This window comes from Lepeophtheirus salmonis, chromosome 1 (genome assembly GCF_016086655.4).
Source record: "Lepeophtheirus salmonis chromosome 1, UVic_Lsal_1.4, whole genome shotgun sequence".
Lineage (NCBI taxonomy): Eukaryota > Metazoa > Arthropoda > Copepoda > Siphonostomatoida > Caligidae > Lepeophtheirus > Lepeophtheirus salmonis.
In genome coordinates this window covers 23,514,395-23,541,142 of record NC_052131.2, presented here as the reverse complement: position 1 = coordinate 23,541,142, position 26,748 = coordinate 23,514,395, and the positions used below count along the sequence as shown (strand labels likewise).

At 29.6% G+C, this 26,748-nt stretch overlaps 1 protein-coding gene across 2 annotated transcripts in view; it reads right to left on the bottom strand.

Annotated features, from left to right (window-relative positions):
* Positions 1-26,748, bottom strand: part of LOC121123751 (calcitonin gene-related peptide type 1 receptor) — a 115,902-nt gene that overhangs the window by 5,518 nt on the left and 83,636 nt on the right. For both annotated transcript variants that reach the window (XM_040718886.2, XM_040718893.2), the window contains exons 3-5: positions 1,579-1,833; positions 1,255-1,361; positions 1,094-1,185 (exon numbers count right to left, since the gene is read on the bottom strand). In XM_040718886.2, coding sequence (XP_040574820.2) covers positions 1,094-1,185; positions 1,255-1,361; positions 1,579-1,833 — 454 coding nt within the window. The remainder of the gene's footprint in view (positions 1-1,093; positions 1,186-1,254; positions 1,362-1,578; positions 1,834-26,748) is intronic.

Genomic DNA, 26,748 nt, shown 5'->3' with positions numbered 1-26,748 from the left:
AGATATATGGAATAAAGACAGCAAAACTCCTTTTCCTACATGAGTCAATTTTTTTTATTAAATAAACTAATATATGATTGTAAAATAGGAACCGATTATATGCCATTTAACATTTTTAGCATATAAAACTACAGATTTCAGCAAAAAATGGCATTCTTCACTTTTTGTATTAGATATTTTTATCTTAGCAATTTTCTTTGACAAAAATTTCATTTTTAAAGTTTTAAATAAAAACTCATTACTTACAGCGAATATCGTTTAATATGTATATTTCCAAAGAATTACGAACGAAAAATGTAATTAAATACAAATTATGGACTAAGAAGAATCAATGACTTAAGGGGAGGGAAGAAGGAAAACAAAATGACGTCGATACGTCTTCTATGTATCTAAAATTCCATGGCTCAACTTACAATCAATCAAAAAAAAAAAATATATAAATCAAGCAAGAAGTACTCTCAAGTACATTCTTTTATCCTTGTGAATGGTTAGAAATATGCACTGTCCCTATTTTGTTGTTAACTTCATTGAAACTTAGACTAAGAATGAAAAACTTCATGAAGAGTTTTCTTTTTTATAGGTACAAATCGTAAGCTGTTGCCAACATTTTTTACGGTATGTGTCTTTTTAAACTCGTTTCACATTGCTTTCAATCAATAAATTCCTCTTGAAAAACACTTTTGCTGAAAGATAAGCTAAAAATCATCAATTATCCATCAAAAATAGGATCTAATCTAACACTGGTTGCCTCGACATAGGGAGTCGCAAATATGCATAAGCATTTAAGTTATGTGATTTAAAAAAATATATATTTCAGGCATAAAATAAATCTGGATAAAGTCCACTTTTTATCTGAAAAATAACAGTTTTCATTTATCCAGATTTGACTGTTTATCAAATAAAATTGATCAATTATAATGATTAATTTTTTTCACAATAATTACAATATAATTTTGTGGTTATATTTTTGGTGAAGACAAAGGGCCGTTATGCAACTGTCTCCGATCTTCTTTAATAATAGGTATACCAAACTCGGATTAATCAAATTTAAACTAAAAGGGGTATTGCTGTATATTGCTGTAAATGAAATTACCCAAGAGAATGAAATAAAATGAGAGATATGATGAGGAATATTAGAGACAATGAGAGTCCAATTGTCATAAAAGTATTCAGTGATGTGTGATACTGCATATGTAGAAGCGGAAGAAAAGAGTATTTTAAAAGGGTGTCTATTAGTTAAGACAATGTACTTACTTTGTGCTCTTCAGTGTCTATACATTCCGTATAGTTTGACCAAGATTTATTCGATGAAGGATGGATCCACCAGTGACCATCAGGGTCACAATATCGTGTTGTACTTCCTGTATAACACAACATTTCAATTGAAAATGTACATATATAATGTATGTAGTAGGTAAATAATATATATATATTCTTTAAAATAATGTACGAAATAAAATCATAAAAACTTTTGCAATAAATAATAAATAAATGTAGATATGAGTTTTTGCAAAAAAAAAAAAGTATATACAAATATATATGAGCTATAAAGATCGAAGAACAAAATTATAATCTTACTATATGTTTGAAATGCTAGGATAGGAAAATCAGGACAACTATTCTCTGCAAAATCTCCTGATTCTGTCGAAGGCCAACACGTCCACCCATCAAAAGCTGTTGGGCACATGAATTTTGATTTCTCAAGGATTTTTGATGAGTTGAGAGATGCAATACATTCTTCTAAACGTTTATATATGTAAGCCTCCATTGTCACATAGTTTGATTGGTATGAAGAATTTCGTTCTAGTTGCTCTCGAAGAGGATCTAAATGTTCTGTAAAAAAGATAAAAAAAGTTATTTCTATAATAATTTCTATAGAGTAATTAAATGTTGTACTTTATTAATATCAATGTTTAAAGGTACCAATAGCCAATATGCTGAAAGCAAAATACCCTTTGACACTAATGTAAATTAATGACCTTTTATAATATTGTTATCATTTTTATTATTGAAATATTAATCAAATAAAAGATGTATTTTTAACACCGATATTAAGAAGCCATTGCAGAACAAAAGATTAGGTCTATGACCTTAAATATTGTTTGTCAAGGTTGTTTTTTTAATAAATAATGTATACGACAAAAAAAATATATATAAAATAAATTTGCTGTAGACACCAAATTGATTGCATTTAATCCTTAAATAAATTTTATTTCAGATCTGGTTGCACCAATTCGATTTAAATTAAAGTTAAAATAAATGCACAGACGTCATAAAGAATTAATTTAAATTAAGTTAAACTGGTACAACAGGGATTTGTGGAGCAAATTACAAGTTATCCCTCCTACTTTTTCAAAGAAAGGTGTCAAATTAACATATACAGAGTGGGGACCCAAAAATTGCGGTAGCACTTAATTACAATTTCATCCATGTTATATTTCATTACACAAATGAACAAGAGTTGAAACAATATATAAACAAGTTTTGTTTTTAGCCTATGCCTCTAAGTGTAGAAATATAGGAGCATCAACAAAAAAAGGCAACATGTGTGCCATCTCGTCAATGTCAAGAAAGCTGTTGAGTCCATTTACATCTACGGACTATAACATCAATAAGTCAATTTAGTAGTGCTCCCTTCAATAAAACAAAGAAAAACCATCACTTCTGCAGCAACAATATAGCAGACTTTTGGACTGTATACATGTGGATCTCCTCCACCCTTGATCGCGACCCCCCTTGGAGATAAATATATTTGTACAAAATGAGTGTTCCCCTGTGTTGTCATTCAATACAAATTCTTTTTTTTAGAAACAATCTTTGTGTCAGTTTTGACATTCAAACACTTCTTTCCCACACGAATATTACTTCTAAACGCACACTCTCTTATTAATAATCACATATTTACTAAAAAATGAGACAAAGAATAGTTCTTTAAAAAATCATTAGAATAACACTATATTAAATCTATATATGGATTGTATACACATTGTTTATATAGTAATACTAAAAATTGCATGTGACTTTGCAATTAAAACGTACACACATGCAAAAAGTTCCTATCAATCCCTCTCAACCCATTTACAATAGAACCATAAACCTAGAAAAGTCAGTCTATATATACAGGGTGTTTTTTTTAACAGTCCCATAATCAATTTAAAATTAGTCATATCTGAATGAGCCGGTCGACAAATTTTGCCAATAAATTTTTAAGAAACAGTTATGTTAAGTGACTACTTTTGACCTGGATGACCTTTTTCGAATGCTTATCCCAGGAAGAATTAATATCAGTACCGCAAAGTAGGTAGATAAAACGTCCAAATTCGAATCCAACTCTGACTCCAGTATTTTGAATGTCACCGAGTCAACTCCAAGACAAAATTTTATAATAATATATTTCATTGGCTATATAAGCCCTATTGATATAAATATATATTTAGTTAATAACTATATGTAGTTATTAGTTATATGTAGTAATTAATGGTGACTGTTTTATGAAAATATTTGGAATCTAAGATATATACAACAAATAAATTCAAAAGTTATATTAGTTATACCTATTTCTAGTTTATTCATAGGTTTCTGAACATCATTTATGCACTCAAAATCAAGGAACGAGAATAGACTCAACCTTTCATTGCAAAGTTAGATATTACGCTGATGACAGTTAATATTTACTAGACTAAGTAATGAAATAGTATGGCGAGTGGCCACGCTCTATGCAACATAATAGTTAAGACATTGGAGATGTTTGGAAATTGTGATTGTATAGACTTAATATCATGTATAGAACACGTTTGAAATTTCTTAATTAAACTAATAAATTAGTTTGAACTTTCAAGTTTCATAAATTGCCTAAAGTGCCTAATGCTTATAATTATAACCATTCAGAAAAAAGAATAAAAATACGAACACTCAATGTAAGCCTTATATTATATGTAAATAAGTTTTATTTATATAAATTATGAAATTTTTTGTAGCCACAGTCGGAGTCAGTACACATTTTCCGACTTCCTACTCTGAGTTCTACTCCCCAGTCCTACTTAGTATAAACAAAAATTGTTGTTATTCGTTCTGGAAACAACTTTATTTGCCTTTCTCTGAATTATTCATTTCTTGATAAAACCATATTTCATGAAAATAGAGACAAAGTCTTGGTGTTACATAAAAGATTTAAAGTTGCTTTTGCACCAAAATTGCACTTTCAAAACGGTACGAGTAGGCGGTCCATTCTGTGGGAAGCTAACCCCTAACCTTTGTTTTCAAAAATTCCCATTATATCTCTTGGTTTATTCTCACATTTTATGGAGTACCATATTTGAGAAGCATTATGACATCATTTCTCTATCTTTTACCTTCCATTTCGCTTCTTTCGTACATTTAAGGGGGAAAAAAGTTAAAACATATTTTGATTGCATTGAAACCACAAATATTTGTTATAATGGCAACTGAAGTATCAGTCCTCATAAATACTTCCAGTGATATTCCTAATTTCAAATAGGGAGACGTTTAAAAAAGCCACCTTGCTCATACAAATCTATTAAATTAACTTCTTTTCATATAAAGGGATTTTAGTCAAAGAGATAAACAACTATTTATGAAGGCAGATCTATATTGAATATATGGCTCAAAAATGTAAATTTTTATATTACATATACACAATATTATATATGTACATATAAACAACCATATTTAACAAATGAAGACAAATTGAAATCGTTTAGAACCGTATTGTTTTTTTCTTCATAATGTATGTACTACGAGTATTATTTTTTATTATAATAAATAACATTTTATTAAAGAAATAAGATGAGGAGTTCAAAATATTTGGCCTTGCTTTTTTTTCATTTTTTAGTTTTAAATAAGACTCTTATTTTTTTTATTGATTTATTATATCCATATAACGTCAAATTTAATGAAAAAAGGAATTGAGTAGAAAGAAGCCCTAATTTTGACATTCCGTAATGGATATTAATATGACATATATGTGATACTATAGCATAGAAATGCACAAAGGAGTACATATCATGTTTACGTTTAAATTTGTGTACGATCATATATTTTTCTCAGGAATAATTTGACTCCATAAACGATTTTTCATAAAAGTATTATTATAGAGCTATAAAAATATGCTCTTTTAAAATTAAAAAAAACCAAGATTTAAATTCCGAGAATTTATTCACGCGTAAAATTTTGAGTTCTTGGCATTTTGTTATCATAAATAGCACTTTCAATCGTGATCATTTTTCAGTATTAGAAAAGAAACCGAAAGTGAAGGATGATTCAGCCGAGGATGATTGTAGTAATAATTTTCTTTACGGTTTTAAGTCTTTAAAACCTTTTTATTTATCTGTTGTAGATCTAATAAATGATAATTTAAAGCTCTATACATTCATAAGCAGCGATATTATTTATTTTGGATGGAAGGTAAAAATATATAATCAAAACAGTCGGGAGTAGTCCTCAGGGTTATATATATATATTAGCATGAGGGAGGTTCTTTAATTTCGGATTTTTTTTGAAAAAATTTAAAATATTCAATTTTGTCGAACAAATCTGAAAAATCCACAGCTATTAAAAAATCTAATTTTTTGGAAAAACATTTCAAATTTTCAATTTTTTTTTTTCAAAAATCAACAACTATTTAGAAAAAATAAAAAAACAATCAAAATAAATTGCAAAAATTAAGTTTGTTTCATTAATTTTTTAAAAAATCAACAGCTATTCAGAAAAAATAATTTTATTTAAACAAATTTCAAAAATTAAATTTATTACAACAAGAATAAAAATTTAAATTTATTCACAATAAATTTCAAAAATTAAGTTGAAATTTTTTATATTTCAAAAATCAACCGCTATTCAGAAAGAAAAATTATTTAAAAAAATTATTGACAAATTTTTTTTAACAATTAAGTTTCAAATAAAATTTTTCTTGTAAACATCAAAAGTTTCTTAATTTTGTTTTTGCTTTTTGGGGAGGGTTACATCCCCTCCAGCCCACCCCTGCAGAAGCCCCGGTTGTGGAGGATAAAACCATTTCGCAATTTTTTGTGAAATGACAAAGATTTTTTGTCCCTTTTCATTTTGGAAAACCCCGCCTAATCCCTACATTTTCAAGCAATCTTGTTATAAGTATACTAAATAAATGTACATACAATATACATGCATGAATTTCTAAAGCATATATCCATAGTACAAATGTATACATATATAAGTAAATACAAGCTAAAGAATATATTAGCATCAAGTAATTTATTCGTATTTGATCCTAGATGAATTGGGCTAATGAATCCAAATTTTGCTATATTAAAAAAAAAAAAACTGTTTCATTGTGTGATGTATACAATTACCAAATAGTTTATAATAAAACTCCCAAAAGTCCATTTAGAAGTGTGAAGTATGCTTTTTTTGTAAGTACATAAATTGGAGGAAATACGTAAATGATCCCAGACAGATTGTGTATATTTGCTCACGATAAATATTGAATATAGGATTGGGATTCTGTGACTGGCTAGGCTCGAAAAAAAATCCCAAATCTGAATTTTTTCGGAAAATTTAAAAAATATATAAATATTCAAAGAAAATGATTTTTTTAAAAATTTAAAAAATTACATATTTTGGAAAAAAGAATCAAACACTTATTGCTTCTTAGAAATTTTTAAATAATGTTTTGAAAAAATAAAAAAATCGGAGAAAAATTTCAAGCATATAATTTTAGATATTACCTTTTTTTTAAAATCCATAGCCTTTCAGGGTAAATTTCAATTTTTTTTTTTAAATAATTGAAAAATTAAATTTTTTCCTATATAATTTCAAATTTTTTTGCTCTGTTGCATGAATTGCTCGATTTACAAAAAAATCTAGTAAAAAGCAGAAATTCCTTAATTAAGGGGGCTACACCCGCTCCAGCCTACCCGCTGGAGACGTTTCTGATTACAGACCCATTTTCAGTGCCTAAGACTTTTAAAAACTATAATGTTTTGACGTTGGGGATGGTCATCTTGGGGCTAAACTCACCCTTTTTCTTCCCTTTGAACAAGGTTTTGTCTGTTTATATAATGTATCTTAATGTTAAAAACTACCTATACATTATTGCTTCACTATTGAAGTATAAAGATGATAATTGAATATTGGGAATTATAATTAAAATAATTTTTAAAACTCGTGACCCTTTGTTCATGGTAAAACTTAATGTCCTCCCAATTTTAATCTGTGGATCTGAGATCTGGATTCCATCCAAAACTACCTTATTAAGTCCTTAGAAAAGGTGCAAGTTAGGTTTGTGTTGTTTTTTCCTTGATTGGGAGAAAACGACAACTACGAATGCCAAATCAAAAGTACTTTGTATCACAGAAGTGCTATTAAAGATGTTATTACGCTCAACCAAATTTTAAGCAAAAATATAAACCTTTCTGTCCAACCATGGATACTAAAAAAAAGGCTTCCTCTTCCACGAAACGAGACTCTCTGCTCATAACACCATATATCTCTCAAAACCAAATATTGACATTTTTAAGCATCGTTTTTAGATAGACTAGTCTTTGGAATTCTATACCTTTTTGCTTTCACCAGGGAAGTGATTTTTAGTTAATTCTTTTTTTTGTGTTACACATATGTATACATCCAGGGTCGACGCAATATTTTTGACATTAGATATTATTGCACAATTTGACTCTTTGGTAGCAATAAATTATTGTAGCATTTTTCCAAAAACATTGGGCCAGTTGTTGATAATACGTGGTGTTGACAACAATTGAATCGAATGACTTTAACCCATCCAACCAGTGGAAAAGAATAATTGCAGTTATGATGATTCGTGCCTGTTTGAAGGACTGTGACTTCATGAAGTGTGTGGAACACAGTGAAGACCATTGTCACGTTTATTTTAAAAATTATGCATTTGTATCTTAAATGCATCACTTTTACTAAGAGTGATCATTTTTATATTTTCTAAACACTAAATATAATTTGACCTTTATAGTCTTTGATTATCGCTGCTAGTCGAAATGAATAAAATGATGATATAATATTTAACAGAAAATACATAATAAGATTTCTGAGGTCTATGGTTTTTTTTTAAGCAAAACCATTTGATTATACGAGTCAAAGTTTTTACAGGAATCAAATGTTTTACCATATTTGTCAATAATGAAAAAAAAAATATATTATAAAAACTCAAAAAATATATAAATAAAGTTTCAACTGAATTGGCGAGTCTCCTCAATACGAGTAAACATTCTGAAATTTGGTATGGAACAGTCTTTAATAGTATTACAAATCTTGAAGATACCCTCCCCCCCATTATCGATTTCTCAAATTGTGATTTTTGATCAATTCTAATAAATGCATTCGAGGTGTGTTCATATAGTAGGGTTACTTTTCAAATTTTGGGGGTATCGTATATTTAGTATACTAAATTTTTTTGATTTTTTATGTTAGTTTTATTCATTCTTTAAAGCTATATAATATGTTTTAATTTGTTTGTGAGAGGTAGAATGGGTAGAAGTATTTTGTGGTCTGGACGATTTTTTTACTATTAAAAAACATGGATAAAAGAATTTGCATCAAATTTTGCGTAAAAAATGAAATTAAGTGCTTCAAAATAACTTGAAATGTTGACTCAGAAAAAGAAACATCTTCCATGTTTTTTGTTTTAAATTGAATATCTTGCAGTAATAAATTTCTCCGTTAAGGATTAATTAACCCCTGAGGAAATTCATCCGAAGTTGACAAAAGTGTATGGGGATAGCTGAGGCTGTGGGGTTATCAAAAGAAAGGGTGCTAATCGTCATGCATTCAGAATTAGGGACGCGAAAGCTCTGCATAAGATAGGGGCTTCATTTGTCACAATGTATGAAATTTTTAGTAAACCTTCGAATATGAATGGTTTTTATTAAAATAGAGATTATATTCTGCTGTAGGAAGGAACTTCGTAAAAATAACTATATTTCACAATGAAGCACAAAAATACTCCAGGAGCAAATATGGGTCAAATGGAGCAGGTTATATATTTCCTGGTATTTCAGGGGTCAGTAGGAGGGAAAATTCAACTGACAAATTTCTCTTTATGAGAGGAGAAAAAATTCCCGCCTTTCCTTTGTATAACAAACAAAGCCTTTAATTATTTTCCATGCCTCTTAATGAATTAACTCAAAATACATTCCCTACTTAAGTATATTATCCTCATTTCGTAAATAAATAAGCTCATGACCCCTTTATCAAAATAATTTATTCATGAATAATATTAATGAATTAAGCATAATTATATAAAAGTAAGATCGTCACAAAGGAAGTAATGATAAGATTCAATTTATTTATTGATATTTATTATCCTATATAATTAACTTATTACTAAACAATAACAATAATAAATGTGGACTTTCGCCGGCGGGAAAAATTGTGTTGCATAGTGTTATTAGTGGAAGAATTGCCTTTAAACGGGATCCTGGGAAACAAATATTTAACTAACAGGGTTCCAAGAAATATTGAAATACCGGTGTTAAATTATAAATAATATGAAATTTAATTATTTTCTTTTATCCTTTAAGACGAAATAATAAATTTAAAGCTTGTGCAACTCATAATATATTCTCAATTATCAAATTGATCATTTGTATGTAATCCTTCATAATCCGGGGAAAATAGGATCCCAAGAGAGAAATTCTAGTACAAATATATTTATAAAAATACATTTGCTTGATTTTATGAACTCCGAGTTCGACGAAGATTGAATCTTATAACTCTGCATCAAATCCTCAGTTTTACTATTCGTCTTTCACGTACAAAGGATTACTTTATATTAAAAGGGTGGCCCATTGAAATCTAACCCACATACTAATTCAGTAATTAATAAAGGCTGAGAGATATAAATTAATTAATATTTCGATATATTTAATCATAAACAATTATGTAAATAAAAACTTAAAACTTGAGCTCTCTAACTGACGTACATGTCAAGAAAATAACCCATGAACGTCATTGACGCTGGGCGTCTCTAGGACCACCATCTACGCCGTCAGCAATTCCAAAACGTTGAAGTGAAGAAATAAAGAGCTCTGTCAAAATAGCCAAACTGGACTCGTCCGAGAGATCTCGGGATTTTCTCATCAAACTGCCCAGAAAGCTATAAAAAAAGTTGGTGGACAGAGCATTTTGAGGGCGCAGAGGTAGTTTTTAAACCAGCAATGAAAGAAACCTATCTACTCCGTCACAGAACTCTTTTGAATGAGTGTCATGAACTCTTTTTTTACTCTCTTGCCCCCCACCCCTACAGCCTTGATGCAACCCCTCTACTACACCTTTTGGGTGCATGTCGAGAGAAAGGCCTGCAGTGTCTATCATCGAAACACCGAGGCTTCATCCAAAATGAGTGTCAGGTCTTCTGCTGCCGACTGGAAATCATCATTCCCGAAAATGGTGGCTACATTAATAATTAAGAGAGCTCATACACACATTTATATATAGTATTCATTTTGTTGAAATTATTTTGTTAATTATATCTTGGTATGGTTCAGACTTTAATGGACCACTCAGTAGATCCTCCCTTTCTTAAAATTAAAGAGTAAGGATAACAGCATTGGAAAAAAAAACTGTTCAAGGTGGAGCTACAAAAGCGTTCCAACTCCTCCAATATCATATTTATTAAAATTATACTTATTTCCACCTCTTTAAGCGTCGAATATTAATTTTTTTTGGGGCTATCCTAGAAAAATAATTTGAAGGACCTTTTACTATATTAATCAACCTCTTATGCTCATTTTTTCGTATTAAATAAGCATAAGAGGTTGAGTGAAGACAATCTAATATTGCTTAATGAAAAAAACTATGTAATCTTGGAGAAACGTGACTTTTCTATTGGTTTTGCAAAATGTAACCCACTTGAATATTTTTGAATAAGATATACATCACTTTTAAGAGCACTTTGTTGTGTAAATACCTGCCGAAAATATTTATTAACCTATTCAATAAATTTTTCCCCTAAGATTGAGATGGTATGTTCTTCATTGATTGTATCTCAAAAAGCAGGAAAATAACGTTATAAAACCCAATTTGTTAATTTTTTTTCAACTAACAAATCTTAAGTAACTTTGAAATATTAATTTTTTGAAGGTCGTATTTTTTTTTAATTAAAAGTTTATGTCTTCAATTAACATCAAACTATTTCAAGAAAAGAATCTATGTTTCCTAATATGTTTTTGTATTTACAAGACATTCTCTCCGATTAAGAAAATATATATAAATAATTTATTAAAAATTGAATTTCAAAATTAAATCTACAAACAATATTTCATGTTTTTTTTTCTGTAGATCTTTCTAGGTGAGAAATAACACTAAATCATTTACAAAAATATTTTGACCAACAAGTATTCTGTATGACAAGATTTTCAGGAGTATTATTAGACGGAAGCCTCTCATCATTATCACTATTGATAATTATATTTAAAAACTCATGTGTTTGGAATCTTAAGATTTTGTAATTTGTGGCAAAAGTATTTTAGCTTTGTTTCAAGATTCCATGGGAATTATTCAAATGTCAATTTTGTTTTAAATTTCCCGTTACTCTCACTGACTGTTTCAAAATCTGGCTCCCTCAAATATTTGATCGTGTAGCCATTACCTTGATTGCATCATATTATGTATATAGTTTTCCCTCCTAAAAGAATGAGTATTATTTGTATTTTTATCTTGCCTAATGAAGGATGGATTTTCTCTATTTATTTCATAACGGTCTAAAAAAAAAATGAGTAATTTATACACAAAAAATGTAAGAATGAGAGATTGTGCTCAAATCCTAATTCTAGTTGTCCATTTTGAGTTTAAGTTTGAACCTGTTTTTGAATGGTCAAGAAATTTATAAGATACAAATACTTTTATAAATCGCTTACCACAACCCTCCTACTTTTACTTAAAAAAATATTTTGCTGAATCCGTCTGTAGAAATACAATTAAATGAAAAGTTATAAAAGTCAAAAATTATATTTAAATAGGAATTAAACACAAATACATTCAGTGATGTATTTTGTGAAACAGTTTAATTTATTTCTACCTACCTAATTTAATTATGTTTCCTTGGAGATATTTTAATTAAATATAAATATTGGAATGCACCATTTAATTTATTTATCGTCAAAGCTCATTGAATTAAGATTGATACTATAATTAATTAAACTATTTAATTAGTTCTGGAGCCCTAAAAGATTATTTAGGTAGTGAATATTAATTAAACTCCATTGTTATTTTATATTGAATTAATACCAAGTAATGGAAATTCTTAGTGTACTAATTAAATACTATAAACTTTTTGGAAATTAATTTTTTCTTTTAATTGCTTTTCTACAATTTACTCTAAATTATTCTTATTTATTCTACTCCTAGAATATGTTAACCCGTCCCAATTTTAAATATTAAAATGATCTACTCATCGGGAATGAATTACTTTTTTGTTTCGATCCTGGTATTTCATTATCAAGGTAAGAGTCCACTCTATTCCCTATGAGGTCTCGTAGTTTCCCTTCTATTAATTCTCCTTCACTCGTCCGTCGAGGAATTTGGAAACCAAATTCAAACATCTGTTTAGGTGGATGATCAAGTTGGAACTATTTTTCCTTCGATTGCCTCAATCTTTTTTTACATGGTATGCCGTCATGAAATTGGCATTGAAATCGGAAACAAATATGATGATAATGTTGAATATTTGCTTACACAGCCGCATAAAAAAATGGAATCACTTAAAAAATACAAAATGGAACAAAAATCCTACGAGATTTTTGATGTCCACATTACTATGTATTAAGAATAAGTAATAGGAGCCTAAAGAAGTGTGTTGTTTTTATCCTTTTTCAGCCTAAAAATGAAAATATAGCGAGTTCTGAATAAGGTAAACAATCAACAATAACACTTTTACATAAGTTTGATTAATTCTACTCTTAATTATTCTTGATTGTTTTAAGGCTAAAAACTGACTCTGAAGGATAACAGTCCCAAATAACTACAATCTCAGGTATTTCAGAATTCAGATGACTGAGAGAAAAACTGAGATCCATTTTGGTTTTTGCACTCTTAGATTATTATTGTCCTCAATACAATTGTACAAAATCCCCTCGCCTTAATTGTTCCCCTGTATTATGAATGCAAAGGTACATAAAATAAGTGAAAAAATTATTCAATTGTTTCACTGAAGCTTATAATTTCATAATATTTAATTACTACTTAGGATAAATGAAAAAAAATATTGTTAAAATGTTACTATTAATATTGGGGGGGAGGGGGCTTCACTCCCCAAGGAAAGTATTTGCTTTAATATTTGAAGGGAAGTAACGGAGATTCAAGAAAAATCTATTCTGTTTATGGTAAGACTTTTTGAACACTTGAACATGTTTCTATATTGGCTGCTAACATAGGAAAAGCTGTATAAAATATGACCTAAAAAGCTGTTACTATTATTATTTATTCCTTTCGGAGGGAACCTCTTATTATAAAGTGTAACCCCCTAGTGAGTGTGCTCATGAAAGACGGAGAATAAAAATGAGGGGTTGTTTCGGAGTTATAAGTGTAACGCATTTTTGTCCTCGTTGTATAACTGAAGATCGCTCTTGAAGCAATTCCTGCCAAAGCCTTTGTTCCATAGCTTGTAACTAATCCAATGAAACGTCATGACAGCTAATCTGTTCTCCTTCCTATCATTCTCCAAATTGTAAGGATTATCACACCATGTTTAGTTGTTTTTTTTTACGTAGCGAAATACTTTAGAATTTCCAATAAAGTACTCTAGTGTGAGCGTAGACATAAATGATTCATTGTGAAATAAAAAAAAATTAAAAAATTCCCCACTTTGCATGATAAAAAGGCTTTATATTTATAAATAGGTATAAAAAACTATATGTTCCGTCATAAAACGTATAGTTTATTTTTCTTATACTACTATCCGGAGTATTTTGCATAATCTTGGAGTCATTAGGCGTAGAACAAAATGCATACAAACTTTGATTTAATAATATGACCATAGATATGTACTCAACTTTAAAATATATAAATAACACGCTGAGCTTTAGTTACTCCAGCTCTTTGCTATGTTATTATTTCTTAATCAAGTATTCACATAGTTCTAAAATATTAAGGAAACACTCAAAAATCAGGCCTCCACATTCAGACACCCTATGTTATTTTAAAGTAGACTAAACCTTAGTTTTTCTACTTTTTTTGTAATCTGATGAATGAATATAATCTACAGGGACAGTTTTAAGGCAATCACAAAGGTGGGAAAAAATGATGTTAATAACAACTCTTTCTCTAGAGTTTCTTAGTATGATGTAGTACACATTTACTCGTTCAATGTTTTCGAATCAAGACTATGACAATATTTTTCTATTCAACTCATGACAGGATTGATGATTTTCGAATTATTAATAGAATGGATTTAGATTCTTCAAATGATGATTGCTTCATATATATTTTTTTTAAATAGCGCGTTGAACGTATGACTATCTTTAATATTAAGATAATTTGATATAATCCTTCGATTAAATAAAAATAATAAAAGCCAGAGTAACATGTTCAATAGGAAACTCACGGGTTCAGCAACCTTTAATAACTATCCCAATACATTTTTCTTTTTTTGTTCTTCATAACTCCTAACTAAGGATGGTGACGCCCACTATCCTTGAGGGATGTATTGGCAAACTTCTAAATTTGAGGGACACGTCCAAATTGGACAAAAAGGTCATCACAAGGAAAAATCGTATAAAAAAGATATCATCATCGATTTTTACTATTAACATAATAATAAATCAATCTTCTATCATCTTAATATGCCTCAATACACTTTAATTAGGCCTAAATCAAAAATAATATTCTCGTGTTTTAAAGATATTTAAAGTTTGATTAAGCATATTCCAATATTAAATGAAATGATGTAGCTAAACGGACAACATTTTACGGAGAAATTATTCTATTGAACTCAATATGTGTAGGTTTTTATCTCAATTTTTCCTAGAGAAAGAAATATACTTATTGTACATGTAATTATAGACTTCAAAGACAACTGAGATACTTGACTATAATATTAGTGAAAATGATGCCATGTTGATGGAGTTTTAAAATTTGTAAAGTTTTTCAAGAAACGATAACAGGGACAAGGCAGAACTGGAATGGAGGTGGGGGGGACCGATTTTAAGTCTTATATTAAGGACATCCTTGGTGTTTACTATAAAGAAATCCTCGTGCCAACGTTGATTTCAAACACTAATATCTCGCTAAACACTTAACCGAATTACTCCAATTAACAACAAATGATTATGTTTTCCTAAAATATGAGAGTTTAATAATTTAAGATAAAACTTGACCTTAAGAAGAAAATTAATGAACATAAAAAAATTTCTATTGTTCACATCATTAAAAAATGTGTCAGAGGTCAAAATTGAGTGCATCCTTCCTCTCCCTCAAAGAACTGGAGCAAAGACACCGTCCATGCAAGGTCAGAAGGCCGTGTACTAATGTTATATCTAGCTGCGGCTCAGCTTCTGCTACTCTTTATTCACAGATGAGTTGGGGTTGGCATTGTCACTATTGCAGACTCAGCAGTATTTGGAATTTACTTGCACTAGATTATGTAATACGGAGGGTTGAAGTGTGGGATCTGGGGTGGCTAGAAGTTAATGAAAAAGTCATTAAGAAGACTCCTACAACACTTCATACGGAATTGTTGATGCTTGTGAGTCAAGAATGGCACCTCTTGAAGCCTCTTTGATTTCTCCCAATCAGATTTGACTACCTTTGACACAGTTGACCGGTCTAGGAAATTCTTTTTTTCGAATTTGGCCATGGAAATGGCTGGGTTTCCCTATAAAAGTGTTTGTTATCTTCGAAAGTTAGTTTAGCTGCCTTACCACTTTCATCGATCCTTGAGACTGCATCCAGGCGCTTAAGAAGACAGTAGATGATCTAACAGTTGACCCCAAGCTGCTTGACAATGTTCGAGATGTCACAAGTGTCGCATATCAAAGTTGTAATCGCCATCCTTTTTATTTTAATCTTTGTAGAGAAGTGAGATATATTTGTTTGCAATATCTCGTTTGAAAGATAACGACAATCACCTTATCATTGATGACCAACTCTTTAATGTATCTCCTTATACCTCTAAAAATTATAGTTAAATATATGAAGCAAGTACCATTTAAATTTTGAAAGGTTGGACTAATTATGAGGGGTTTTCCGAAAATATTATGTAGCAATTCACGTGGAAACTTGCTAGCAGTTAAAGAGGATAAAAAATTGCCCTATTCTTCTTTTATGCAAGATTGATATTTAACAAAATAATAGAAAATGCTATACTGTATATATATTTGAGCAACTAAAAATATGATAGCAATAAATTTGGAATTGTATGCAGTTTTCTACCTGCAAATTTCGATAGTATATACAAATAGGTATGATCAAAAATGGATATTAAAAAAATGAGAACATAAATACATATTTGCATATTGTGTCGGCGGAATATACTTTTTCTAATAATATATAAGCTCATATATCCATTATCACGTGAAAAGTAAAATAATTGATAACTTTCATAAGTAAGTTTCATGCATAGAGAAAGAAATATATAAAGGAAATAAGATGTGCGAATGATTGAGCAAAGATATCAACTAACAGAAAAATTGATTTGTAAATCGTTTCCTTGATATAATAATCGGCAATTCCAACCAGGACTAGAATGGGCACTGGGTAGATCGTAAAACCTCCGCATAAAATCAAATTGAGTTATGTCAATTCTCATTTAATCAAACAACATTTTGGCTGTAATAGATTGCATGAGATTGTACATTTGACGGCATTAATTCTCTTAAACATTTAAAACATATACTTAAATTTTCCTGTATCTATTATTTACCTTATATCCTTACTATGCCCAACTGCCAATCAAAATCTCTTTGACGTCATTATGTATGTATTTCTCTATGATTGAATACAAGATGTATCCTAAAAAGACACATTGCAAAAGAAAGACATATTCATTCTAAGGACAAATATACATATAAACAGAGATATCGATAATGACATGTCCAACAGCATCATCATTTATTTAGGCTTTATTTGACGTTTCTATTATAATAAACAAATCATTTATTTTTAAATATATTCATCAAGATTTTATTGTATCCCGAAAGCTTTCATCCAAAAATAAATATGTATTAAAATTGTGACTCGGCGCTAACCTTTGCCTAAATTCATTTTCCCTAAAAATGACCAATAACTCCTGCTGTATGTTATTATTTCAAGTTTGCTATTTAAAAAACTTTTTTGACCTTTTGTTTGACCTTGACTTGTTTTTTTTTATAAGAAAAGATATTTATTGCTTATATTTTTACCTACAAAAATATTTGAGCTCTTCATTTGCTTCAAAATTACGGTCAATTATGCGTTTAAAAGGGTTACCTTGACTTATCTCAATGTAATGGTCCCTTACTGCTAACAGTTATAGTTTTCCTAAATAGTATAACCAAATCATTTTTCGTAATCCTTTATTTTTTTCGTTAGTGGACCTAAAAAGATGCAAAATCATTTGCGAATAATTGGAAAATTCTTCATATATATGAAATTATAACTAATTAATTATTCACAGCTTAATATGAGATAATTCTATTTCGGCTAATTAAAATTTAAAACACAGATAAAATTGGAAATAAGATGAAAATTCTCATAATTTTATTTAAATTACATTAGAATTAAGGGCACAACCTTTTAAATGTTTACCATATTTGTAGTGACTCTGTAAAATTAAAGTATTATTGTTAGGTTTTAATCTAGGAATCCTAGATCGGTCTGAGGTCGTTTTAAATTTTTGTTGGACCGAATTAGTTCTGAATTTTTAAGAAGCTTGGTATACATAGGTCACATAGAAAAACTCGGTTTAGCATGGTCCCACAAAAAATCATTCTGGATCATACCGTACACACTATTTCTGTTCAAATGTTCCTCCGTTTATTTCTAAAAGAAACCCATTCAGGCTTTCATATCTTTCTATTCATCCATTTATTTTTTATGAACAAAACGATGACCACATGATCAATTTTTATTAAATTTATATGGCTACGAAAAAACTTAGATGCATTGTTCGCGAGATGATAATTTTGTGATACCACAGATCTCAATCATTTTTCCTAGTTCGTATATATATTTTTTGGTAGAATTTACCATGTCAATTTGTATCAGTTACATAATTAGTTACGGAATAATTAATGATACCCTCAGGGTTCAAAGCAGACAAAAATTATTCTTCTAAATTAAATTAGGAGAAAAATAAATCATCTGGCCATCGTCTCGCTACAAGGTTTTAGCTTTGGTTCTTAAGGTAGAGTAGACCAATAAAAGGAGTGAATCAATGAATACCGTTCAAAAATGAACGGAAAGCATGAACCGTGCGCATTACTTATCTGGTTTAGATAGGTCTCATATAAGAGTTAATTCAGTTCCTATATATGAATAATTATTGATGAAGTTATGTGGAAATTATATGACTAACTTATGACGTATTGAAAAGTTAATGTGCATTTAGAAGTACTGATATAGAGGTTAAAGGTGTTTAAAATGTTTTTAGGTTCCTTGTTAAATAAAAATAACGCAAACATCAGGGGGACACCAGGGGGGAGAGTGGACATTCAATAGAAGGAGATACTCTTTTTTTTCCTGATTGGTGTAAAAACTGTCAGCGGCCATTCCTATTTAAAAGGTCATGGAGCTGTTATATATATTTAGTAGGCATAATACTAAGTTTAATTGTTTAAAGAAGTGAAATTTCTTTTTCGCTAATAATATTGTTACAGTTTATTTTATAGAATCGTGATTAGAAAGAGTTTACTTAAGTAATTGATATTTAAAAAATAAATCATGTTCTCTTTAAACTTTAAATTTATTCTTAAATATCAAATTTTAAAGTAAATTATTAAATATACATAATGTAACGATGTATTTTGTAGCAGGTTTATTATTATAAAAAACACAATTTGAGCTCAAGAATCATGAAAGAAGAACCATTATAAGTTGCTTCAATAAGTAGTTTCTAATTTTTGGTCTGTCTGCTTTTTCCCTCGAGTCCTTCAGTTGGATCTAAGAAAAAATAACTTCGGTTCCTCGTATGAAATCAAAAAAAGAATTGTAGCGTAAAAATCGGTTCAAGGCCGTGGTCTCGATGAAATAACCGTTAAAATGGGTCTAGATAAAATCCTTTCAGCCTGAACCAAAAAATAATTGTTATTGGGTCGAGTCTCAACACAAATACACATTCTTATCTATTGTGCAGATTTTATACCAGGGATAAAAAATCATTTACTGGATCTTAACACTATATAAAGATATACAGCCTTCTTAAGATAATGGTTGGATTAAACAACCTTTCCATCTACTTTCATAATCCCCACAAAGACTTATAATTATCCAATATAGTCGAGAAAATTCCTTTTCATACACCAAGCCTTCATTCTTGTGTATGACAACAACTGTTTTAGTTAAATAATACGCAGGTTGCTTCTTTTGTTATTATTAAAAGATTGCAGTTATTTAATTTGATTTTTTTTCTTTAAAAACTCAACGCTGTCCAGAAAAATAAGAAAAAAAAACTTAGACGTTTGGACAAAATTATCAACCGTTTCCAAAGATACAAAAATCAATCAATAAGTTTATAAACAATAGATATATAACTTTAAAACAAAAAAAAAACCCCACAAATAATGAACCTATCATGGTTAAAATTAGTCACCAAGAAAGATGACTTCAATAGAGCTTGAGTAAACTAAAAATATATATATTGTCCACAAGATGGGCTAAAAGTCTGTAGCCTGAAGATTTTTGGTGAGTAATATACCCTTATTTTGTTTTGCATTTATTATCATTCAGAGGATTGTATTATTTTGCCGTAAGAAGGCGCCACTCACTTTCACATAGTTTACTATAAGTAAACATTGTTCATGCCCAATTTACCACGTGGTAAATGAAACTTTTGGCTCTTATTTTCAAAATTATGGGTGCAAAATACAATTATTTTATAGAATTAAAGAAAAATATTGATTTGTCTTCCATTGATATTTGTCCATGAGTCATTTTTATTCACAATATAGTTGTGTTTCGCTGAGTCCGTTCAATTCGACTTGAATCAATGATTTTTCGATTTGACTGAAGTAGTGAGTCGATTTTCAAATCTATAAGGGACAACAGCACAAAAGTCAAAAATCTCTATAGATAAATAAATAGTGATAAAAATCAAGCCGGCTGAAGAAAAAATGAATTGTAATTGTGCTTTTATAAGTTGGGTTGATTTTATCACTAAATCTCATTAAGTGTTTTGAGTTGACGCTTAGTGATTTTCTAATAAATCACGATTTCTAATGAGGTTCTTCTAATCTCTGGTGAGACAAACTATACAATTTCTAGTTCAAAATGAGAATAGTTCAATTCAAAATGATATAGTCCTATTCAAATCATTTTATCTATTTTATCATTTTGAACAAGAGTATTTCCAGTTTAAATTGGACAACTCCCATTTTGAACTGGACTGTTCCTTTTTTGAATTGGGATTTTCCCATTTTAACATGGACATTTGAATTGGAAATAGTAAGAAGTATTGGCTCTTTATGCTCTTAAATCAAGACTAAATTTGCTGTAGTCCACATGAAAAGTAGTTAACTTATACCCAAAGTACGCACTGAGAGTTTGGCATTGAATAATAATGAACTATTGGGTTATAATTATTCGTAGTTACATAACTTTTCCCTTCTTTTACTAGTCTCATTTATCGACTGGGTTCGACTTAAGTCTACACAACACTACTAAATATGTCACAAAAAAATATTTTACAAAAATCAATTCTGTAGGTTCTTTTCCCACACAAAAAGGTTTACATACTCAAAACTCACTCAAAATAACCTATAATAATTAATTTCACACATTATCAGGAAGACAGATTCCCCATTTTCTTCACTACATTTAATAATAAGTTGTATATATTAATTGCACTAAAAACCTTTTTAATTGCATACTTAAAAAATGCAATAAAACTTTTTTAATGAGTTATAGTACTATAAGTAAGAAAAATTACAACTTTTTACAAAAGTACAGAAAATCCTAATTCACTAACAAAGGATTTAAGTTTTCTTCTTCAGTAAGAAACTCTTGCAAGGAGACCCTGTAGCCTAGACAATTCATAACTTGATAGAACTTTAAAAAAAAGTATTTTAGCACAAGGGTGATCTCCTATGAAAGGGTTAGCCCGCATTATCCAAAGGATTTCGAGAAAATGGCTTCCATAGCCTTATTATTAATGGGCAATATAACTGTGATTTTTTACGGGTGTGATAAGCTAAATAAAGCCCAAAACATGGTTATAAATCCCTAATCAGGATTTACTGTTCAAATAAAAAGGGAAATATAATTTTTTTTTTCTTTTTCATTTATTTGAAAATCTCAGTGTAAAAATAAAATAAAATTGCACAAAATTATGTTATAGATACAATATAACGTTCCACAATTCAAAGTTTCAGCAGATCGCTATAAAACCAAAAACCACAACATAATAGCATGTAATATAGAATATAACCACAATGACGAAATATATAACTCTAACAAATAAGAAAACAATCATACGCACAAGAGGGATGGAGTCTAACCAGACTCTATCATTCAAAAGGATTAGAAAAAAAAAATCTAAATTGGCTATTAATTAAATCATCCAAATCGGATGTCCACAGAGTTTTACCAAACGCTCTGGTCAGGTAAGTTTTGCAAGGATAGAGTCTGCTTTTTGATGCGATAAAGTCTTGGAATTTCATAGCAACTAGCCAGTGTTTTTATAAAGTTCAAGCCTATATTCATCGTTAATGTTTTTCGCCTATAACTTTCTCACAGGTTCCAGGATTACACATTCGTAAAAGAGATGGATGAATGACTCTGTGTGCTTCTTACAAATTGTGAGAAGCTTATTTATAAATACTGCAGATTTGGCTTGATCAAAGATCATCTACTTCTCTCTTATTGTTAAGTTCTGAAATTTATTCAAAACATATATCCACAATGTTGTTGATTTAAGACGCGTGGAGCAGGAGGACAGAGAAAGAAATTTCTCAATTTAATAGAGAAACACCTATACTCAAAATTACTATCAATCTACGAATTTTCAAGGTTATAGGATTCCCTTGAACTGATTTTCTAATCAGCACCCCCCTCTTTCAGTCAATTTTTTTATCGGTACGATCTTTTTACCATTACACATTCCTAAGAATGGGTGGGTTGAATAATATAAAAACGAAGGAAAGAATAAATGTTAGCTAGATCGTCTAATAATAAGTTCTAGCCACACAACTCTTACTTTAAACTTTGTTTCTTTGAAAGATGTTATGATGAAACTTTAGCAACTAAAATAATATAGTTAGTAACTACGTCATTTCAGCTGTTGTAGTTAAAGATCAATAAGGACCAGTCCTGAACTGATAGAACTGCTATCTCTTTTATTTTTTTATAGACCGATCCAACAATATCCCTTGATTAACAATGACAATTTTTTTTATGAGTATTATTAATATAAAATAGAAATACTTAATAGAATGCTTTACGAATTCGTTATTTTTGAAGACACACTCCAAACCATTAATTGTCAATTTAGATATATTTTAAGGAAATCTTATCCTTTAAGTGTGAAGGACCTTAATGCATTACTTTATCATACTCTAAAAGACAAAAATAATTAGAAAGGGACGATTTTTTTAAAGTAGGTACATTCATTTTGTATTAAATTCCTCCTACAAAGTCCATCTATGTACAGAAACTACTTAATTAGTTATTATCAAAATGCATTTATATGACAAGGGTATTCTTTGATACATTTATCCATTCCTAGTTAATAGTGGCGAGTTTTGGTCTGAAATCCGTTATGATATTTAGTGGACCGAATTAATCTTGTCTATTAAAGAAGGTCTCTCTGAAAAAGGCCACAGAGAAAATATCTCTCTGGATCAGTTTCATTTAAAATTCTGTCTGTTCCTATTCTAAAGAGGAAGTGTTGATTACCGTACGTTGACTTTGGAATGAGGTCATTGGACAAGCCTAGATATAAGGATTTTGAAATTTTATAAACAACAATATACTTTTCCCATTTCTCTTTGGACTCATTATTTGAGGAGTATCAAAATATTATGATACGAGTGATCATCGATCTTTAGAATAGTTAAAGGTCTCTAAACTGATCGAAACTACAAAAATCAAAACCTTCATTTTTCAAATACTTTAGAACATTAAAAAATGAGCAATCCAACAATGCTAATTTCAGATGAACCAGAAAATCTTGCTTGTGGTATATAACGCTCACAGATGCCTCTCTTTGTATTCTGCTTTAAGAATTTACAGACATTTTAAAAGTAAATGGGAAGAAAAAGGAAAGCTATGCTAACTAGAAGTAAAAGTTAAAAAAAATATATATAACTTCGTTGTCTTCTCCATGAGACAGAACCTCCTACCATCCATAATGTTATTCAATAAACATTATTCTTTCAAAAAGTAAGCCTAATACAAAAGATTATGACATTGCAGAACTAATTTTTTAAGGATGTTATTCACTCTTGAATGAGGTATATATATATCCGTGCACGGAAAATTGCCCTGGAGAAAATTGCTAGTAGAAGATTGCCCTGTAGGAAAATTGTCACTGAGTAAAATTGCCCGTATTTTGTACAAACTTCACGATGAAAAATGACGCATAATAAACCTTCAGTAATTCAGAGCTTGATATTATTTATGACAAATACCTAAATATATTTGTTTGTTCCATCCCCCAAGGGAGTACTTTCAAGTGCGTCTAATATTATTGTAATATAGGAGGGGTGATAGGACCTCTTAAAATATGATTGAATACTCTACGCCCTCGGATTGGCCAGTGTTCCGGGCTAGTATGGGATTGTTAAACACTACAGCCCATTCATCCAATACATTCAAGGAACCCTTCTAACACAAAAAAACTAGTTCCAAGCTCTTGGGTTGCACAGGGTGCTTGAGGGTATCACTAGATCCTTAAAAACCACTACCGAAGCATCAAATACATCCAAGAAACCCCTTTAATGCCTAAAAGTAGTTTAAGCCAAACACGAGGGTAATTTGGTCTTTAGCAATCCCAGACTACTCCCAGGCCAACCGAAGGCGGAGGGTATTCTTCCATATTTTAAGAAGCCATTGAGAAATGGAAGAAACAAATATGTATAGATATTTTCATAAATAGTTTTAAGCAAATATTATAATGTGTTATTTTTTCATCATGAAGCTTGAAAAAAAATATGGGTAATTTTCTCACGGGCAATCTTCCTTGAGCAATTTTCCACAGGGCAGTTTTCCTAGTAACATATATATATATATGGCAGCACTGTGTTGTGATTGGATGCACATTTAAAGGTATTCTTTTCTTTTGCATTAGCGAGTAGATTTTAATCAGTGTGTAATGTGACACCCTTGTATTGATAAGAAAAAAAAACACGAATATATTATGCTAAAGTATTAATTTCAATCAACTTTTTGTTTAATAATCAACGTTGTGCCCTAAAGATAAAGAAGAAAAATAAGGGAGTTGAAGGTTATTTGTATCTGGAGACAAATAAAGCCTTAATTACCATCATCCCATGGATATTATGTGGTAAAAAAGGTTGGTCAAAATTACTTTAAGAGAGCACAATGAGGTAACGGTAGGTCATGTCAATTATTCATGAACATAATTTTGAAAGAAACACTGGACATTGTTGATGACGTCAAGTGTGTTTAAAAGCTGTGAACATTGACAAAAGAACTTCCTATTTAGTTAAATTTATTACATAAATCCTATTTGTAAAACTCCCAAATAAGGATACGGTGAAAATTGGTCCATCGTATGAGATTGTGATCGGGACTAAAATATCAGTCCAAATCGATCTAAAAAAACCCTTAAGTGCAAAGTAAAAAAAACAAAAAAAACAGTGTTTTGAACCGAGTCTCAATACATCTTTTAATTCATTTTATATTTATGCTTATACTGAGGCATTTTATTCGAAAACGACGTTTGATTATGTTTAAAAAAATTACACATTTAATATCCCAAGTGAAGCCTTTTCATTCAAATGACAAATTATAATCTTTTGATGGATATTTGTGACACACGCATTAAATTAACCATTCATTCATATCTTTTTTTAACATTAATGCCACTTTTGTGGTAAAGCCTTAGTTTATTTTTATATATTTATCGTAAAAGCAAGTAGATACATTATAATATTAATATTTCAATCTTGATCCTCTCTAATATTATAACATTACAAATTATGTTTCTAATGTTTCAATATTCAAAAGGCGTTTTTTACTTATATAGTCATTTTGAAAATGCTTTTTTTACCACATTCTCTATTTATTCAGTGATTCAGATGTTTTAATTTTTAAATTATGTTGCTAAATTTCAGAAGTTTTAATTTCAAAGTTATATTATTGAATTTGAAAAGTTTCATTAAAGTTCATTTTCTCAAGTGATATATAAGAATATAATCCTTATTTTTATTTTTGCGGAAAAACAAATTGTAGTCCCATGAAATACTTTGAATACTCAAACAAATCCAAATCATTTTACTGACCTCCAAATTGAATGAGAAATAAAGATTATATTCTTATATATCACTTGAGAAAATGAACTTTAATGGAACTTTTTAAAATCGCCAACATCACTTTAAAATTCAAACTTCTGAAATTCAGCACCATAACATTAAAATTGAAACATCTGAATTTCTGTGTAAATAGAGAATGTCTTGAAAAAAAGTCATTTTCAAGGTCAAAAAACGCCCTTCGAAGACGGAAATTATAAAAACATTATTTTTTGTTATAATACAACAGAAGATTAAATTAAAAGATCACCCTAGTAAACACAGTATAATAAAAATTTAGAAGAAGTTGACCTTTTTTCTGCCCTTAAAACTGTATTTTATTAACTTAAAATGTTATAAACATTTCTTTAAGCATAAAAAGGCTTTAATAAGCACACCATTAGCGATTTTCTTCTTATTATTTTTAAAAAAAGATTAAAAAATACAGATTTATAGGTTAAAAAGTAATTTGGGGGTAGGGGAGTTATGGCTAAGTTTTTTTTCCAGAGTGTTTAAAAGATCATTTTGCATAGAAAAAGTTGGCCTAAAATTTAATTTGCTCATTTCCATGAATTCACGCCACCCCATCCCTACTACTATTAGTATAATCATACCCATAAAACCAGCATGAGAATAATTCTTCAAATTTTATAGTCTTTATTTTTTGATTTATATTAAGCAGAAGAGTTCTTAATTAATTTTAAATTCGTAATATCCTGGGCAACTTATAATGGATTTAAAAAAAAAATTAGGCATAATATAGCAATAATGTATATTTCAGAGGAAGAAGATCCCGCACAGCCCGACGACCGATAAAAAAATGAACCCAAAAAGAAGAAAGAACACAAGCATCAACCGTTTTTCCTTTTCTAATTTTTAAAAGTCGTTTATCCATTACAAATAGGTCAACTCTACTTATAGCTAATACGTGTAACTCCGTCGACACAGTTAAAGGAACATTAAAGAATTAAAAATCATGGGTCGTTTGATGCATCCTTGCTAGTATTGCTCATCAACAATGAGGAACAAACAATAAAAATCCTCGTCATCTAATGGTCTTTTGTTTTTAGATCTGGAGCTTGCATATCTTATAATGTCTTTTAGTAAGATTCATCATTGCCTATTT